The sequence below is a fragment of the Phascolarctos cinereus genome, unplaced genomic scaffold (genome assembly GCF_003287225.1).
Source record: "Phascolarctos cinereus isolate Bilbo 61053 unplaced genomic scaffold, phaCin_HiC Scaffold_3;HRSCAF=262, whole genome shotgun sequence".
NCBI classification, from domain to species: Eukaryota; Metazoa; Chordata; class Mammalia; order Diprotodontia; family Phascolarctidae; genus Phascolarctos; species Phascolarctos cinereus.
In genome coordinates this window covers 60605716-60625660 of record NW_027555736.1, presented here as the reverse complement: position 1 = coordinate 60625660, position 19945 = coordinate 60605716, and the positions used below count along the sequence as shown (strand labels likewise).

Below are 19945 nucleotides of genomic sequence, written 5' to 3'. Positions count from 1 at the left end.
TCAAGTGTTTCTTCTTCTTCTTCTTGCCTTCCTTCACTGAATCACATTTCTTCTGCCTTCCACCATGAAAAGTGGCATCGTGCAGAGGAAATAACATTGGATTGGGAGTCAGAGATCTGGTTTTGGTCCTATTCTACGTATTCTCTATATGCTCTTGGAAAAGTCGATTCAGATCTCTGGGCATCCGGTTTCTAATCTGTACTGTGAGGGTGGCATTGGGGTTAGAGAGGGATAGAATGAAGGAAATTCAGGATTTCTTCCACCTTTAAAGCTGTGATCCCATTATTTGGATCAGGATTCCTCTTCAGGTTCTTTTCCTTCATTGCTACCTCTTGAAAGAACTCCCATTCTTCTTAAGGACCATGTCATTCTCCCTAATCGCCTGGAGAGTGGCTAGGAATGCCTTCTGCCCTCTCACCTTCTCTGCTCTGAGGGATACCAACTGGAACTTTGTTCTTCCATAGCTCTTTCTTCCCTCTGGCAGAAACACAAATGCAACACATTTTCATGGGATCACTATACAATTTCTTTTGTGCTCCAGACATACCAAGACCATCAATCCTCTGTCATTCCTGCTACTAGCTCTTGTGGCTAATTAAAGACCAACACGCCTGTTTGCTATTCCTGTTAGTGCTGGCATCCATTTTTTTTTGGGGGGGGAGCTCTGACTGATATTTATAGAAGGCTTGCTGCTTTTTCTCCTGATATGACTACTTTGTTCGGCTACCTTTGATGGGCAATTAGCATGTTCCTGCCAACCCCTTGTACAAACAAAGGCTACTTAGCCATACTCAAAGAGAAAGTTGAAGCAGAAACTCAATTATCAGTGGGAAGAGGTTAGAAGAGAGGGAGGTAATTAGTTCTGAACAAATAAAGCATACTAACAGACTTGAAACAATACCTTTCCAGTTCTCTGGTTATGGTGCCCTTCGTGCCAATTGACTATCACTGTTAGCAGACCTTCATTCAGGTCTATGCTATTTTCCAGCTGTGCGACCTGTGTGCCAGTGAGACAAGGAGTATAATCAGATCCAAAGACAGACCCAGGGCATAGTAGGTCTGAGCAGACAACAACACATAGCCCCTAAGGAGCTTCTGAAGATAGGCGTAGAAGACATCATCGATGAAATGGAAAATTAGAAACCATTGGCTGACCATTTGAAGGGGCAAAGAATGACAAGTGGACAGTCCAAATGTTCCATTTGCCCCCTCAAAATGTCAGGAAGGTTGGAGCGGACAAGTGACCCCTTGTGAAGAATTTATTGGAGGACATTGATAAAAGTCCCACAAGTTGCACAGGAATGGATGGATTGTGATCTGAGTATTTGGAGTAATCATGGTCAAGGTTTAACCCCTCTGGGTCTGTCTCCTTTTCTGTAAAAAGTGGTTGGATTAGATGTTGTCTAACTCTAAACCTTATGATATGGGAAGCAGTATGCTCTGAGGACCTAGTGTTAAAGGTCTAACCCTCCTTCCACATCCCCTGACCAGAATACAAGGTAGAAAAATTGCTAACTCTGGAGCCAGACATCCTGGGTTGTTCAAATCCCAACTCTGTGTGACCTTAGTCAAATCATTTACCTTTCTTAGGCCTCATTTTCTTTATCTGTGAAAGGAGGGAGTTGAACTAGATTGCCTTTGAGTTCCTTCCTAGATCTAGACCTATTATCATTATTATTATTATTCTACTTTTCCAGCATTATTTCATACATTCTACATATGAGCCAAACTGGATGATAAAATGGATAGAGTACTGAACTTTGAAGCAGGATTTTATGAAGGTCTTTCTGACTTTAGCACTTATAGATATGCCTGGGAAAGTCATTTAACTGCTCTGTGCCTCAGTTTCCTTATCTGTAAAATTCCAGGTTGGCCTCAATGGTCTTTTAGTTCCATTCCAGCTCTAAACCTATGTTCCTATTCCCTGATCTCATCCTAGGCTCTCATACATTCATACAGACCATCCCCCATTACTAGGATCCATTCCCTTCTCATCCATGCCTTCTGAAGTGCTATCCTCTCAAAGCTGAACTCAGGTACCACCTTCTTCCATGAAGCTTTCCCTGATCCTCCTTCCCTTGTCCTCACCTCAAATGGGTTTTCTCCTCCCCTCAATTTCTTATTGTCTTTCCTCATCACAGCCTACTTCATATTATATGTGTATATGTACGTATATGTATGCACAAATATATGTGTGTATATATTTGTATATGTGTTATAACCAGGAGTGTACTGTAAATGTGTAACAACCAGGTCTCCAAATATGTTTAATCTACATTACATTTTCTCCATCATTTTCTTAAGTCTAGACAACAAAATCAAAAATAAATCAAGTCGATTTGTAGCTTTGTGGCTAATCAAGGTGTGAATCTTCACATTGAAAATTTAATGATCAACTCTTCTGAGTTGGTTCCTGAGTCTAGCACACCCTTGGTTAAATCCCTTCATGTAAAGTGCAGGTTCCATGAGGGAAAGAATATTTCCTGTTTCTATCCTGAGCTTAAGGGGAACCATTATGCCTTTCAATTTTTGTGTCAATCTAGACTTGTGATTTCATTGGTGAAGGAAATTCTTGGGGGATAGCTAGGTGACGTAATGGATAGGCACTGAGCTTGGAATCAGAAAGACTCATCTTCATGATTCAAATCCAACCTTAGATGCTTACAAGCTCTGTGACCCTGGACAAGTCACTTAACCCTGTTTGTCTCAGTTCATCTATAAAATGAGCTGAAGAAGGAAATAGCAAGGGACAGCTAGGTGGCAAAATGGATGGAGCTCCGGCCTTGGAGTCAGGAGGACCTGAGTTCAAATACTGCCTCAGACATTTGACACTTACTAGCTGTGTGACCCTGGACAAGTCACTTAACCCTGACTGCCTCACCAAAAAGCAATGACAAACAAAAAAAAAAAGAGAGAAGGAAATAGCAAACCAGTATCTTCGACCAGAAAATCCCAAAATGGAGTCACAAAGGGTCAGACATGATAGAAACAATTCAACAACAAGGAAATTCCCTGTGAGGATCCTCCCTCTACCAAAGCAGATTGGCAGCTTTTCTGCTACTTATACTTTGATGGTTGCTGAGACACTAAAAATTTAAATGACATGCCCAGGCTTACAGAGATAATCTGTGCCACAAGTAGCCCTTGAACCCAGGTCTTTCTAGCTCCAAAGCCAGCTTTCTATCTACTACACAGGCTCTCTTTCACCTTGCATACTATATGTAGGTGCTTACTAGGTGTTTGTTAAATTGAAGTAAATGAAAGATGTGCTGGTTGTGGTTACTGAATCAGGAGTGGGGGAGGTAACATCAGACTCCAAAAGGCCTGAGGATGAGATAATGACAGTAAAAAACAATATTACTTAGAGGTGTGGGTGGAGAGGGAATGTGTCAGAAGTTTGGCTGAGGGTAACATGCTAAGTATGTACTCAGTCCAAAGAACTGGGCATGCTTGCTCTTATGATCTGGCTATAGAATGAATGGTTCTGAGGACAACCAACGGATTTGATGTTTCTCCTGATGTTGGCATCAGAGTCAGGTTAACCTTTGTACATGGCAAAGGTAGTGCAGCCAACCACCTGGTGGGTGAGGAAAGCAGATGATATTACTTATTCCAAGTGAGCAGAACTGAATCATTGTATCTCACAGGATTCCATATGTAGGGGGCTCTCTTGCTCCCATACCCTGCATGGCCCCTCTGCTCTGTAAGGAAATAAGAAGTCTTCCCTAGCCTTTATTTCCCCTAGAGTTCAGAAACAGCTGAAAGAAAGGTAAAGCCAGATGGACTACAGAGAAAAGCAGAAATGTACTGGGGGAGGAGGTGGGTCTTGAGCCAAGCTGTGGGTGCATTTGGACTTAGTTCAGAGAAGGATGCACTCTGAGATGCTGGCAGAAGGGAAGGGTGAGCATTCCTACTAGAGAACGCTCTCAAAGTGAAGAGATGCAGGAAGAAGGGATAAGAACTCTCCCTCTTTTGCAGAGAGAGCCTGGAATAGAGAAATTGGGGATGATGGTGGTGCTGACTGGGGTCCTCACTCAGTCTGAAACGCCATCTGGGCCAAAAGATCTGAAGGAAACGAGGTGAAATGGAAATTTCCCTGGAAATTTGGTCAAGGCAACCTTATAGGCTAGAGGTTGCTAGGGACGGTTGTGGGGAATCCATCTTACCCCAGGATTGAAAGTCCTGGGCTTTTTCTTACCATAAACAGACCCAGATCAAAGCAGAGAAAGGTCTCTCTCCTCTCACGTTTTCTGAAGATTATTCTTGAGCCATATAAGGAATGTGGAAATGCCTTTTATTCTTCTAGGCTGCCACAGGGGGAGGAGGCTCATAGGAGTTGCCTAACCTGATGCACAGGTTCCGGTTGCCAAAAAGGGGAGAGAAAATCTGGGCTCCCCCAGCTTCCTTCCCCCAGCATCATTGTCAGCAGCCCCAGCCGCGGCACTAGCATCCCCACCAAGCGGAGGCATGTGCCTGCAGCCCACGGACCCCACGGAGCTCTGCTAGGGCTGCTTTTGAATCAGGCAGCCCTCCCCTCAGCCAACCACAGGCCTGGGGAGGGCGTGACGTCAGCTTCGGGCTCTCTGTTCTCTACTCCAAAGAGCCTGGGGCGCTTCAGAGCCAAGCTGGCGGGAAGCAGAGAAGGCAGGCAGGCAGGCAGAGAAGCAGGAGAAACGCTACCGCAGCAAACAAGAAGGAACCCGGGTTGGGATGGAATGAGGGGATGATTCTGGCCAGCTGGAGCTGGGGGACCCAGTGCTGACAGCCTAAAGCTCCCTCTTTGTCCCCCGGTCACCACTCGGAGTTTTGTTTTGTTTTGTTTTGCTTCTGCTGCCTGATCACGGGCTTTTATGTACATACTGCAGAAGACAATGAGGGTAAGTTGTCCTTTCTCCTCTTGGGCACTGGGCATGAGTTTGGATAACAAAACTAAGTGGTCTGGGCTTTTGGCTAAAGGCACCCCCTAGTTGCGGAAGCCTCCCAAGGGAAACAGAAGGATTGGGGCAGCCGGAGATCCCTCTGATCTTTCTAAAATTCTTCAAGCTGCTGAGGATGGATGAAAAGCCTGGTATTTGGTCAGGGAGAGAGTGAGACAGCAAGGGGCAGAATTTGCTTGGAAGAGTCCTTGACTCCAACGCACACCTGCTTCCTTGGCATTTGAAGATGTTGGTATCTTTGCCCTGGCTGTTTGGAGAATCCTAGAATCCTAGAATTAGAGCTGGAAGGGGCCTTAGTACGATACTCTGACCCTCAGTTTTCCTATGTATAAAATGCGAGTGGCTGAGTGAATTACCCGTGGTTATAGGTAATATAACTTGACTCTTAAGTCCAGCATTCTATCCACTGGAGTCTGCTGCCCTCGGTCCAGGGGAATCTGCCTGGATCACGGAAGGGTGTCACAGGGGGACAGAACTTTTATGTCCTGGTCAGAGTGACCTGTTTGGCTGCGCAGAGCTCGGGAGGTCGCAGTCGTTCTGAGCAGGATTAGGGTGAATCTGAAGTTGGTAGGGATAGAGGAGAGAATCTTGCTCCCTTCAGAGTCTTTGGGACAGAGGGAGATGTTCAATCTAAGGCAGGTGTTCTTAGATTCATGAAATCTTTAAAAAATTGTAATCATATTTCAATGAAGTTGCTTTCCTTTGTGATCCTGTGTATTTTATTTTATGTGTTAAAATACTATTCTGAGAAGGGAGTCCTTGGCTGGCGATTCATAGACAGCTAAAGGAGGATATGATTTTTACAAAAAGGTTAAGAAGCCCCAGTCTTGGCCAGATCTGGCTAAATTTAAGTGTGTTAATTTACAAGTCTCTTTACTTGGTGATGGAGCAGATGAAAGTGCACACAGTAAAAGGTAACTGGGCAAAAACAGGCTGACTATGTGTTTGCCTTCTTCGGTGCACCCAGGAAGGGATCCTTCATAGTGGGTCGTTTTGGGTAGGAAAAATGTACCCGTGACCAAGGAGTTAAATAGGAAAGGGGACAGGAGTGATGAAGAAGGCAGTGTATGCCCTAGAAAGCCACCGTTTATAGTAACAGATGCAGTATTCTCTGGGCTGGGAAAGAAGAGTTTTTGTTTGTTTGCTTCCAAGAATACAGTCACCAGAGTCACATTAGTTATGTTGACAGTGTTATTTGTGTTTTGTGTTTTCTCTGAGAAGCCCCATGCTCAATAAGCCCTAGGGGCTTCTAACTCCCAGTTGAGTGCCCTTCCCTCCCCCCAACTCCAGGATCAAGAGGTGGGCATAAAGTCTTCTACTTCCTCCTACCCTCCACCTTATTGCTCCTCCTTCCAGATTCCACCCTAAGCAAGTAGCCTGGGACATTCTGCTTATAATTTCCAGGAAGCTGGGTTATTACTCAGTAATACCTGGGTAGCCCTGTACTGGACTTCATTCTCCTTGACTGCACCATTAGCACTCATTCATTTCCTGTCCCAGTTCGTAGTGAAGCATATAGTTAGCCCAAAATGTGGTGGTGGGTTGGATTGATGATTGTGCAAGCCCGAATTACCTAAGAAGAGTCAAAGAGTGTGTGTCTAGATCTCCTCTCCTTTCCGAGAGGACCTAATGCCACATGTGCCCTCATGGTTTCTGGAGACAGACACACCTGCGTTAATGCAACAAGGAAGTATTTTGCTTTTTCTTTATATTTCCTCCTCACATTCCATATCATTATGTGGCATTTGTCACATTCTATGCATTTTTATTTGATTACAAAAGCCTATTTGGTCATCTAGGCTTTAAGTAAGGCAGCCTGAGTGAGATGGAAGGTCTCTGGAGGTGAAAATATTAGTACTTGACTGTCCTGCACTGTGACAAATAGCTGAAACATCTGCTCAGGCTCACCTGTACCCACGCCCCATGTAAGACCATCTCTTTGCTTTGGGGGAGGTCTAGATGCCAGGAGATCGCAAAACATTTTTTCTTCTTTCCCCACCCCTGACTTCCATGAAGCTGTTAAGGCAGGTGTTTAGGGGAGTAGATGAAAGAATCCTCTGATTTGTATTTCATGGCCTCAACATAGACTCCTTATGCCTATGTAGGTATGCTCCTTACATCTGAGTTTTCTTGATCAGAACACAATGAGGCTAATGTTGGTAAACTGATCAGGAAGCCACAGTGAAACAACAGTATTCTAAACTTTCTACGTGTGGGTGGGCTCAGAAGGTAACTTTCAAACCTTCTAGTATGCTCCTTTGACTTTAAAAGACCTCACACATATATTTCTGAGTGACTTCCTTACATTTTTGACCAACCCAAGACCACACTTGGGAAGCCTTAAAAAAGAGTCCTGGCCCTCTCCAGCCCACAGGAAAAGGAAATCTAGAAATTCCCATTTCTCTTTCACTTCTGTGGGGCTTTCTCTAGGGCCAGGGGTGAGGATATACACACTGCTTCCACTATCAACTAGTGCCTGCCTTCTCTGAGTCTGGTAACCCCTGAAGCAGGTAGAACTGGGATTGGAGTAGGAATAAGTGTGGGCAGAGAGACTACTCACCCATTTTTTTCTGATAACCAAGGAAAATGTGAGTAGCTTTTAACACTTTCATTGTTTTTCTAGGGTCAGGGAAAGGGCTAGCAGAGGGCTCAGATTCAGATCCTGCTAGTGACTGGTAGTTCCCTGTGCCTGGTTGGTGGTGGTGGTTGTTATTTGTTGTAGTAGCAGTAGTAGTATTTAATGTTGTTTCCCAGAATTTACAGTCACATCACAGATATAAGCATTTAACTCGCAACTGACACACCATAGTTTGCAAGCTTTGCTGAGTCCAACATTTACTATCAATGGAGGTGAAGAGTTACATCCACAAAAGAGAATCCTGCCTTTTAGACATCATTGGGCACTTATTTAATTCAACAATTATTTATTAAGTACCTACTATTTGTCTTGCACAGTGACACCTAAGGTGTAATCTTTTACTTTGTGATTCTCTTTTATGGGCAAATCATTCCAATGGAATTGTCTGGGGTGCATAGGCGTTTTCTACTCTGGAGATAACCCATTCCTGGATGGGTGAAGGGAGTTCCCACACCAGGAATTCCCCATCTTGAGAAATTCACTGATCCTTATTGCTTATCTGCCTGATGTTTAGAGAACAGGTAGCCAGACAACAGCCCACCCAGAGATGGGCAGTGTCTGTATTATTTATAATAACCTAAGCCCTGCCAAACTGGATTATTTGCTAACTCCTGGATACATCCCATACTTTCTGGAGTCCATGTCTTTGCTAACTTTGTTCTCTATAGCTAGAATGAACTCACTGTCTCTCAATTACCCACTCTCTTACTTTGGGGAGCTCCTATCCATCTTTCTTGCTACCAGGAAGTGCTTTCTTCTAAGAAGTCACAGTATTTGCTTTGTATTTATTTAGTATGGACTTGTAAACATGACTGTTGTCTTCCCCATTAGAATATAATCTCCTTGAGGGCAAAGGATTGTTCAGATTTTGTCTTTGTTTCTTTGTCTTCCTCTTGAGCTTGGCCCTATGTCTGGCATATATTAAGTGTTTAATAAATGCTTGTTGACTGACTATTCTCCCAAGGCACTGGGAGAAAGTATTTTAGTCTCCCTCCATAGGCTGATGGAAAAATAATATAGCACAGACACATTAAAATCCCAGAGGAGATAAAAAAGAAAGCTTGCTACTCAGTTCTCCCAATTTCCAGTGCCTTGTCATTCCCTGAATGTATTTTTTTTTATTAAGGATTTTAAGGAAATAACACTTCAGTTAGGCATATGAGTTTCTGTTTTTATTGTTTGGGTTCAAGTACTGAACTCCATTAAAAAAAATCACAGGGGACAAGGTAGAAATACATATTCTCATGGAACAGCTTAAAGGAAGAGACGAGACTGCCGGCTCTTCAAATACGTAATAAGTTATTCTGCCGCACTACGAGGTAGGTCTATTCAGCTAATCCACCAGTATCCAAAATCTCCTTGATGGTGAACTTCATAGACTGAGCCAAGGAAATAACGCAGCCGAGAGAGGAGTGGGGAAAGGAGAGATAGAGGCTTTGAAGGAAAATGGAGCCAAGTATAGTATTGAAATCCCAACCTAGTCCATGGTGTCAGTGAAATTTATAGCACACTTTGCTTTCAGTTTTTGCTCTTTACATAAACTGGAGTCTTAGCTGGAGAGGAGCCCATGAGGGCAAGCAAAGCTGGAGTGACAACTCACCATGGGACTGTAAACATCTCAACTTGGCCAGACTGGCTGCCCCTTTCACTTGAAAAAAGTACCTCCCAACATTTCCTTTGAGAAGTAGGGAGAAAGGAATAGGGAGGGCAGAAAGAGGATGGTGCGCATCCTCACACACTGGAAAAGGGAGCTAAGGAGGCAGAGCATGGTAGTGAACGGGTCTATTGTCTATTCCATAAATGCCATATTTAGAATGCTATATTTACGCTCACATACAGAGGCAGGATTGGAGACGTGGGCTAGGCACGTGCCTATGAAATGCCCAAGTTTTAATCCCCACTTTCATCCAGCCTATTATGTGACTTTAAGCCTACCATCTTCTCATCTCTGTGTTTCTATGGAAGCTGGAGAAAGGTAAATTTCATTTCAATGTAAAGAATCTTTCTTTAATGACAAAATGTGGAATCAGCTGCCACTTTCTGAGCAGGAGTGTTTTAACAAAGGCCAAATGACCACTTGTCAAAAATAACATAAAGGGGATTCTTCTTGGACTGGATGGCCTCAGAGGCCCCTTTCAACCTTAAAATTATGTGATTGAACCCTGGCCTTGTGTTGCCTGTTTGAGTAGGAACTCTGACTACACTGGCCTGCCAGGAGTTCCCTGGCAGAAGACAAGCAGGGTACACATAGTGGTTCCCCATAATATCAAATGTAGTAGTCACTTTCCAAGAAAATACCACCAAAGAATGCTTTCCTATGTTTTTTTTTCCTGTGGGGGTTTTCAGAGGGACACAAACCACAGATATGAATTTGACCCACCCCCTCCCCTGGGGACCAGCCCTCCCCTCAGATAGGGGCACATTCTGTCTACATCTAGTCTTGTGCTCAAAGACTGGCAGTTTATCACTTGCACAATAAACAGCAGAGGCCAGCAATCTCACCCACAGAGTTACTTGCATGGTCAATCTGCAAATTTCAGAGGAGCTAAAGTCCCAGACTGGAGTTTTTTAGATTTTAAAACAATCCCAGGGAGGTAAGAAATTTGCTGCTTGTTTAATATGAGAAATAAGGAAAGGAGAGCCCAGCAGTACACCCAAGAACTGGCATTTCACTTGAGCCACAAAGGCATCTTGTAGGTGGGTGGTGGCTGGATATTTTCTTCCCTCCCAGAGCCCTTCTGAGATCACTCAAATATGTAGCTTCTGTACAATGCCCACAGCCAGCCAACCTGAGGAGGAGGAGGAAGATCACATAAAGAGAGTCTTTGAGATGTCTTATGGCCTCTTTTCCCCCCACCTAGGAAACTATGCCCCAGACACCAATCTTCTCCAGTATGCTTGGGTCTAGTTGTAGTGGACAGGTGCAGCCAGACATGGGAGAGCGGAGTGGTGGAGACCTCGTTTTCCAGGATGGGAATCTTATCTCCGGATCCTTAGAAGCCTTGATTGAGCACCTGGTCCCCACCGTGGATTATTATCCAGATGTAAGTAGATTGCTGGATGGGGTTGGGGGAGAAAGGGTTTGGTTTGTATGTATATGGCATGACAGTCACCTTAGCAAAAACCCAGCTTAAGCCTTGCTTGAGATTAGCTGGAGCTGTTATAGTTCAATCACTTGTCTGTTCCTAAAACACGGGTGGGTAGGGCTTGGAAATCTCCTTGGGACTAATGAAGGGGCTACCTAAACCTGCTATGAAGCAAAAATTAGAAAGAGATGGGTGGGACTTTGACAAGCACTGAGTTGAGATGAGGTTGAAACTGGCTCCTACCCAGGGCAGGAATCCCAGGCCCATTTCCATTAGAATTTAGGTACCACCTGGAAGTTTCCTTCAGTCAGCCCACCTGAGAGACAGAAGCAAGTTCACATTCCACAAAAGCTGGCTGGAGGAATTCTGTGACTCAGCCCAAGGTCAGCTGCTCCTTGACTTCAGAGGCAATCCATAGAAGGAAAGAAGCTTCCTGACCTGGAAGTCTAGATAGGAGTAAAAGGTGATCAAACAAAGTTAGCACACTCACCTTGACCCTAAAACTCTACCTGTTGTAGCTTACATGCCAAACCCTAAAGCAAGTTTTCTTTATCTCCATCACCCCCCCCAATTGTTAGCATCCACCTTCCTCCCACTTGTGTATATGCAACTGTATACATGTCTGTTTTCCAAGAGGCAACTTAACATGGTGGATAAAGATCTAGCCTTGGAGCCAAAAAGACCTGGGTTCAAATCCTACCCTTAAATAATTTGGCTATGTGATCCTTGGCTAATCACTTAACTCCTTAGTGTTCCAGATAATTCCCTAATATTCTAAGTAGCAGAGAAGGTATTGATCTGCAGTGGTTGAGGGGGGGTTCCTCATTTCAGACTTCTTTATACCAATGAACTCACAGATCCAGTGCCTAGCACAGTGGGCAACACATAGTAGGTACACAAAAATGTTTATTGAATTTAAATGAAGGAGAAGATTGAGGTTAAAAAGTTCTATCCAGCCTAGTGATGGTGACGTACAACCACACACCTAGATTATCTCCTCCACCTCTAGCACTGAAATTCCCCCTTTCTCTCCCATACGCAAACCTAAACACAACTTTCTTTCCTTTATTATTTTTTTGGCTGGGAGTAATGGCTTGTTTGGAATTTATAAAAATCCAGGCTAGAAAATACTACATGCACACACTCACAGACACAGACACAGACACACACACAGACACACACACACACACACACACACACACACACACACAAATTCTTCACCCCATGGTGCTTGCTAATGTCTATTCCTCCACTTGCAAAAAAAGAAATCCTGGTGGCACTGAGTAGTCCCTCCAGGTTCCTAAAGACCTTAAATTTGATAGCTACTCCTGACCACACTACACTGGATGTTTTCAGAACATCAGTACCCATTCTGGTCTTATCTTTTAAACTGAGAGTGTGGCAGGACTAGTTTAATGATGGTGATTCTGCTACTTGTGACTCTCTGCTGAGTTTCCTTAAAGACACATTCAGCGCCAGCCTGGAAGGTGAGAAGGAAGCATCAATGGTGATGAGAGAATTTCACTGAGGCTTCTTCACTGCCCCTCTCCTCCAACTCCCCCCTAGGACCACCCTGGTTGCCATTACAGCTCTGGCTTCCCCTCGGATTTCCCACATGTTGGGGTCTCTTGATACCAATGGTTAGCCCACTATTAAATGACCGCTACCACAGCAGTTTTTTGTCTGATCAAACTTTTGTTCATCTCCTATTATATTCGGGGAACTGTCCTAGGTGCTCGGAGGAAACAAACAAACAAACAAAAAAAAAACAAACCTAAGACCAGGTCCCTTCCCCTAGAAATCATACAAGCTAGTTGAAGAAGCAAAGCATTTACATATAAAAGGACAAATAAATATGTAAGGCAGTAACCTATAAGTGCCAAATTACATATCTACATAGGTCACACAGCAAGTAAGTGTCTGAGGCAGGATCACTGCACCATCCAAATTTAAAGAAGTTAAGTGACTTGCCCAGAGTCATATGGCCAGTTTCTGTCAAAGATAGTGCTTGAACCCAGATTTTCTTAACTCTGAGGTCATCTCTACTATACTGCACTGCCTCTCTGTCAATGAAATCTGGTCTTTAAAAATAAGTCTGGCCACACCACTCCCTAGCTCAATAAGCACCAGTGCTCCCACTTGTCTCTAGAATAAAAACTCTTCTATTTGGTTTTGGAAACCAAATGCAATTTGGCTTTGACTTGCCTTCTTCAGGTCTATTGCATGCTCTTCGCCTTTGCTGCCTTTACATTTCAGCCAAACTGGCCTGATTGCCATTTCCCATTCATGACCTACCAGCTCCAATCTGCATCTTTTGCACAGGTTGTATGTACCCTATGCCTGGAAGACAGTCCCATCTCACTTCCATCTTGTAGAAACCTCCCTTCCCTTGCAGCTCAGCTCAGGAGCCTAGCTAGCTCTCATAACTAGGAAGTTGCTAGTGTTCTTCCCCTAGTAAAAGCAGCTAGGTGGTACACTCAGTTGGGTATTGAGCCTGGAGACCAAAAGACCTCAACTGTGTGACCCTGAGCAAGTCACTTAACCTCTGTCTGCCTCAGTTTCCTCAACTGTAAAATAAGGATAATAATAGCACTTACCTCCTTGGGTTGTTGTGAGGATCAAGAGAGGTAATATTTATAAAGCTATTAGCACAGTGCCTGGCACATAGTAGGTACTTAATAAAGGCTTGTTCTCCTCCTTCCTATTAATTACTTTTTATTTATTTGGTACATATTTTGTGCTTAATTTTGTATATACATTTCCACTGACCCCCAAATGTAAATTCCTTAAGATTAGAGACTGTATCATTTTTTTACTTTGTGTCCCCCAGACATGATAGATACTTAAACTGAGAAACTGAGGCAGACAGAGGGAAAGAGCCTGTAGATAAGCAAAATATTCCACAGACTCACTTTAGCCCAACCATTTTACAGAAACATCTGCTAAGAGGACCAGTACTCTGATTTACATGGCATCTCTTTTCCCTTCCTGAAGCCAATAGCTATTTAGAGGTGATTCTGGGGAAAAGAGACAGCCCAAAGAGTGAATAACAATCTCAGGCAATAGAAGCAAAGATAGACAAGCTGAATCTTTGATGCTTGGATAATTGAGAGAACAGTTAACCTCTTTGGGGCAGTTCTAGAACAAAAGGGAAGGGTAAGGGAAGCATGGTGGTGGTAGTAGATGGATATGTTATCAGATCAGAACTCAGAGAAATTGGTCTGAGCAGATGAGCAATAGGCATAGCACATGAGCTTGTGTCTAAATTGGGAGGTTTGTTTTGTACATGGTATCCTGTGTGCTGGAGTGTAGGAATGGAATGTCCTGGTCCCTGCCACCGTCGTGTCTGAAGACGTATGGCAGACAGATCCCGTACAATACAGACTGAGCAGAAAGAGCAAAAACAAAACTTTCTTTCCCCATTTCCCTCCCTCTTCATCTTCAAATAACATTGGTACATTCTTGGGATATAAAGTAATAGCTCTCTCTTTGGTCCCAGGCTTTACTTCCCTACCCCCCTCCTCCTTCTCTTAATTGATGATGTCTCTTAGCAACCCATGTAGACATCAGTGGTATTTGCCTGCCTTTTCACTCAGGAAGCACTAACTCCTTTTGTGTTAGGTTGATCAGTTCTGAGTGCTGAGTATTTGTGCAGGCTTCCCTCCTTTCTCTGTCTCTGTCTCTCTCTCTCTCTGTCTCTCTCTCTCTCTCTCCTTTTCTTGCTGCTCTCCCTCATGCCACCTCCTCTTCTCAAATACCTATTGGCTTTTGTGAGTGATAAGTATGGCCACCACTTCACCATCACTGTGGGGAAGGAGGCAGGCAGTAACTACAGTTTTTCTTTAACTCCTTTCAGTGACAGAGTTTTGCATCTCAGTTCCCTCATAACCTCTTTCATCAAGGAAAGGAGAGTAAGAAGAAACCAAATTATGTTAGTAAATCAGACACTGACATCTCCCAATATACCACCTAGCTTCTGGTAGGGATGACCCAAAATACTCTGCTCTATTCCTTCCTTGGGGACCAGGACTTCTTACTCTTAGCCTAGGCCCTGTTAGGTCAACATTGGGGCAGCAGGTGTGACTGAGCTGATGATTGCAAATGTGCTTGCAAAACTGAAGTCAGACACCAACTAGGAGACTCTGGGTATATCCAAGGTCAGGAAAAAAATGTTTTAAAACTACAGGATTGGATGCATTTTCCTAAACTGCTGGACTCCTGCCTGAGGGTGGTAGGGGCAGGGGCTCAGGGCAAAAAAGAACCAGTCTCAAGGTTTTAGGAAAACTCGGGAGAAGCTTAACCCAAAGGGGGTTTAGCTTTTATAACAGTCATGAGAAAGCAGGAAGTATTTCATGAAAAAGGGGGAGCCCACCAGGCAGCCCCGCTGTAGTGACAAGTATTTATTTCATGGTGACTAAGAACTGGTATTGCAGATATACAGTGGCTAGACACTCCTCCTCTTCCACATTCCTATTGGAGTCACTCAAATATGTGCCCTCCCTAGAATGGGCAAGATCTTTCCTCCTACTCCCCTAGGGACAAGGACCTTTTTCTTGGAAAAACAAATAAGTGAACTAGACCAGCAGGCAATTTCCAGAAACTAGGGCTTTGAGGCTTCATTCCTTACTCCACACCCAGCCGCACCAATCCATTCAGGTGCCCCCATCAGCCCTTGGGCAAATGTCTCTTGAGTTTGAGAGAGAAGGAGGGGGACCAGAATGAACAGGCCCAGAGTGACCTCTGCCATTCTTTGAATTCATCCTATCACAGACTTCTTTCTGACTTCTAACTTTCTTTATATAAAAAGCCATTATCTGCCTTATTTTTTACCTAGCCTTAATCATTGAACGGGCACTGCCTCAGTCAAACTGAAATCTGTTTAAGGCCTTAGTTTAAAAAGGCCAAGGTCTCCCACTGTATTCAGGGCCATCTTGTCATCCTGATCTATATCTGGCCACTGGAGCCAGATGGCTCTGAAGGAGAAAGTGAGACCGGTGACTTTGCACAGCCCTCCTTCACTTAAATCCAGTTCATTTGCGTGTCATGGCATCACCTCCCTGATGTCATGGTCCTCTTCGAGAATGAAGGACAAACAACAACAGCAACAGTGTCCTTCCCTAATAAGCCTGGTGATTTTTCAGCTAAATTCTCATGGAGTCACAGGAAAACATTAAAGGAATGGCTCTAAGTAATGAATAGAGTGGAACTCGAGACCAGGAAAAGGACTTAGTTCAGGGCACTAATAATAATAATAATAATAATAATAATAATAAAATAATAAAAATGAATCCATATTGTTTATATAGCACTTAAGGCTTGTAAAATGCCTTACATATATCATCTCATTCAGTCCTTGCAACACTCCTGGGAAGTAGCTGCTATTATTATCCCAATTTTACAAATGAGGAAACTGAGGCTGAAAGGTTGTGACTTGTTCAGAATCACATTGCTAGTAACCATAAGAGACAGGATTTGAACTCAGGTTTTCTGCCTCCAAGTCCGCACTGTATGCACCATGTACTAGGCCACCAAATTGCCATACCCTAGTGTGAAGGCTCAGGGCAAAGGTAACAAGTACCAGAAATCACTGCCTTCTGATATCATCCACTTGGATTCACTTTTCAGCCAAAGAATATGGAAAATACACTTTTTCCTTGTGACCACCAAAGGCTCCTTTCTGACAGCAAACTGGTGGGATTCCTCAGGTTTAGCATGAGCAGCTCAGACAATGCCTCAATTCTCTTTAAGAGAACAATGTATTTGGTGTGGGGGAGGTATCCCCATTTACAAATTGTACAGACATACCCCGTGCATCAGTGGCTAAAGGAATCACTTCTATAAACCTCCATCCCTCCAATAACAGCTACATTCTTGGTTGATTGGAAATATCCAAGACCATAAAAAGTTTCTAGATATTATGGAGCCACTCTGCAACGATAGTAATCATACGTAATAGCTGATACATCTATAGGAATTTAAGATTTACAAAGTATTTTTCTTATGTGATCCAATCCTCACTACAACCTGGAGAGACAGCTGTTATAGGCATTTCTACCCTCATTTTACAGATAAGGAAACTGAGGTTCAGAGGGATTAAGTGATTTACTCATGATCACATAGGTACTAGGTGTGGGAGACAGGATTTGAACCCTGATCTCCCCTGCCTCCAAGGCCAAGACTCTTTTCACTATGATCAGTACCTCTCAACTGCAACTTCACTCAGCCAGTTTCAATCATTGAGAATATTTACAACAACTTCACCGAAGTGGTTCCTGAATGTCTCCCCCTGATCCCCCCAGCCTCTCCCCTTCCCTGTGTTTAATTCTTGCTCTGGTTCCTAGCAATCTGCTAGGCAGGTTGTGGCAGCGTTCTCTTTCTCCAGCCTTTCTTCTGCTAAATAACAGAGTCTTGGTCTGGAGGAAAACTGTCTCATAGGCTGGAGCCCTTCCTGTGGTTTCATCTGTCACTTCTTTCAGGTTTATCCTTAAAATAAAAACAAACAAAAAATCCCTCTATGACCAAAGGCTTAATGATCCTATTCATATTGAAATACCACTAAGAAGCAAAATGGGGACGTCGCATTTTCAACACCTGTTAGTATAAAGGGGGAATTACCTAAGCTGTTAAATCAAAGGGTTCTTTAGCAACAGGAGAAATTCTTGTGAACAGTGCACAAGATGGAAACACAGATGAATAAATTAAAAAGTTCCCAAGTTCATTTTTTAAAATCACAAACCTAGTTCTATGATGCTTATGATGACTCATTTTGCCACTTATCCCACAGAGTTTGGTTGGTGTTTTGGTGGGTACTTGTACCCTACCCCGGCAAGTAACAAGGGTTGCTAGGTAACACCCATCAGCAGGGATCAGATGCAGTGAGTGGGAGGTTTGCTCCAGTCATGATGTGGTTTTCTTGCTGTAATGGGTAGGTGGCTCACAACAAAGCCCAATATGAAATGCATCTTAGATCTAACTTGTTTCATGCAAATTTTCTTGCTTGCTTTTAAACTAGCTATTTTGGACCTAAGGGGAAGCAACAGAAGGTCTCACTATAAATTATAAATTAGAGTAACTGGCTCCATTTCTACTGGCAAGTGTTTTCCAAATGACACGGTTCTTTGGACAGATATGCTATTTGAGCCCATCCAGACAACCCAAGTGTTAAGTTTTATGCCTCTGCTTACTTTGTTCCCATTAAAATAAAACATATTCACTTCATGATTGTAAAAAAATATTTGAAGTGCTCCATTTGGGACACATCTTTTTCACAAACTGAACAACACACTCTCTTTAACCTTTCCACCATTAAATTTCCTGCAGACAAATGTTTTTTCTGGACTTAACAGACTCTCCAAAAACAACATTTGTGCAACTAAGGTGGCCCTGTTTTGAAAGTGCTTGAATGGATGCCCCCTGTTGTCAAATAAGTGCTTTTGAAAATGTATGTTACTGTGAAATACTGACATAGCCATAGAGAAGGACCTAAATTCATTGCTAGGAAGAGCTGGCAGACTACCTCTCACATCAGACAATGTGGTATGCAGCCATTTTCTACATAAGATTTCTCTGAGCAATGTCATTTTGCAAAATCATAAATACGTTATAACCAAATCCTGCCATAAAGTTATACAGCTCATATAATGCTGGTCAGCAGATGACTCATTTGTAAAGTTTATAAAATTACTTCTTTTGCCCCCTGTAACATCATTTCACCTAGTATTGTGGTGGTAAAACTGATTAACAGTGTTAGGTAGAGTGCACTTGACTTAGAAAGGACTCTAGATCAGGAACTGGAATATACGATTCTCTACTAGGTCTGCCACTAACCAGCTATACGCCCTTGTCCAAATCATTTTACATCTTGGGTCCTCAGTGTCTTTAACTTTCAGATGAGGGAGCTGGAAAAGATCAGTGTATCTCAAACTTTTGTTTGCTTAAAGTACCATATTGTTCTTTGCCATGAGAAACTTTGGATTGCTATGAGAATCAAGCAGCTTGGGCCTGAGGTTGCAAGTGTATATTCCATAAAATTTGTGGCACATCTTTCAAGATCTCACAGAACCTTTGGAAACCATTGGACTAGATTCAGAAAAGGCTCATAAGGAAGTAGGAATTGGGTTTTATTCATCACCATTGGGGAAATTACTTCTACCAAGTACTAAAATATTGGGTTTTTTTCTTTCTCTCTTTCTCTCTTGACAGAGGACTTATATCTTCACCTTCCTCCTGAGCTCCCGAATCTTCATCCCTCCATATGACCTTCTGGCCAAGGTGGGCCAGATCTGTACCAAGCAGAAGCAGCAGCTGGAGGCTGAGACAGAAAAGGTAAAGCTTTGAGAGACATTGCTCTAATTCATCTGTCCAGCTTAGTTTGATCAGAGTAGTCTTTGATTAAGTTCACTTAACATTACATTGGACAAAGCAAAGTGAGGCAGTCATAGACTGTCAAAGTTCGAGAACGTTCCAGTCAGAGGAAACTTTTGAAGTCATCCAGTAAAGCCCCTTCATTATGCTGTTGAGAAAACTGAAGCCCTGAAAAATTTAAAAAATCAATGAATGAACAAACATTAATTAAGTGCCTACTATGTGCTAAGCCCTGGAGATACGGAAATAAAATAATCCCTGACCTCAAGGAGTGAGGAAGACATCTACATATATAGGTGTATATAAGATAGAAACAAGATCATTTGGGGGCAGGTGAGATCGGATGCAGGAGTCCCTGCAGTGGTGGGAGGCAGTTAGAGAAGGTTTTGTGCAGAGGGTGTCGCTTGATGGAAGGGCTTCTAAAAAGCAGAATTAAAGAGGATGTGCATTCCAGGAATAGGGGAGAGTCAGTACACCAGCACAGAGATGTGAGAGGGAGTGTCATGCATGAGAGTCCTTTCCAAAACAAGTTTGGCTGGACTAAAGTGCGCACAAAGGAAAATAGCGTGTGATAAATCTGGAAAGGTAGGGTGGGATCAGGTTGCAAAGGGCTTTAAATGCTCCAGATAGGTGTTTGCATTTAAAATATAAAGGGCAATAGGGAGCCACTGGAGTTTTCTGAGGAGGAGAATGACATGGTCAAACCTGTGTTGCCCAGGATCAATGATAGTGGCAGAATTGGGATTATGACTCAGAACTCTTGACTCCTAAGCCATTCTCCTTTCCATTGTATAGCATGGCTGGCTCTCACTCTGCCCTAGGATCAAGGACTTTCAGCATTGGCCAGGGGAGGCCGGTATTAGCTTTATGGACCTCCAGAAGGTTTAAGCTACATTCCTACCCCAGAGGTAGCAAGGAAC

The 19945-nt window shown here is 43.3% G+C and overlaps 1 protein-coding gene across 5 annotated transcripts in view; it reads left to right on the top strand.

The window, feature by feature from the left end:
• The window catches only part of RASGEF1A (RasGEF domain family member 1A), a 324421-nt gene that overhangs the window by 282524 nt on the left and 21952 nt on the right, over nucleotides 1-19945 (top strand). For 3 of the 5 annotated variants that reach the window (XM_021006139.2, XM_078150878.1, XM_021006141.2), the window contains exons 2-3: nucleotides 10437-10619; nucleotides 18864-18986. In XM_021006139.2, the coding sequence (XP_020861798.1) occupies nucleotides 10443-10619; nucleotides 18864-18986 (300 nt within the window). In that variant the 5' untranslated portion in view covers nucleotides 10437-10442. Of the gene's footprint in view, nucleotides 1-4402; nucleotides 4878-10436; nucleotides 10620-18863; nucleotides 18987-19945 lie in introns of those variants that run through there. The other 2 variants (XM_021006138.2, XM_021006142.2) reach the window with 2 other exon arrangements.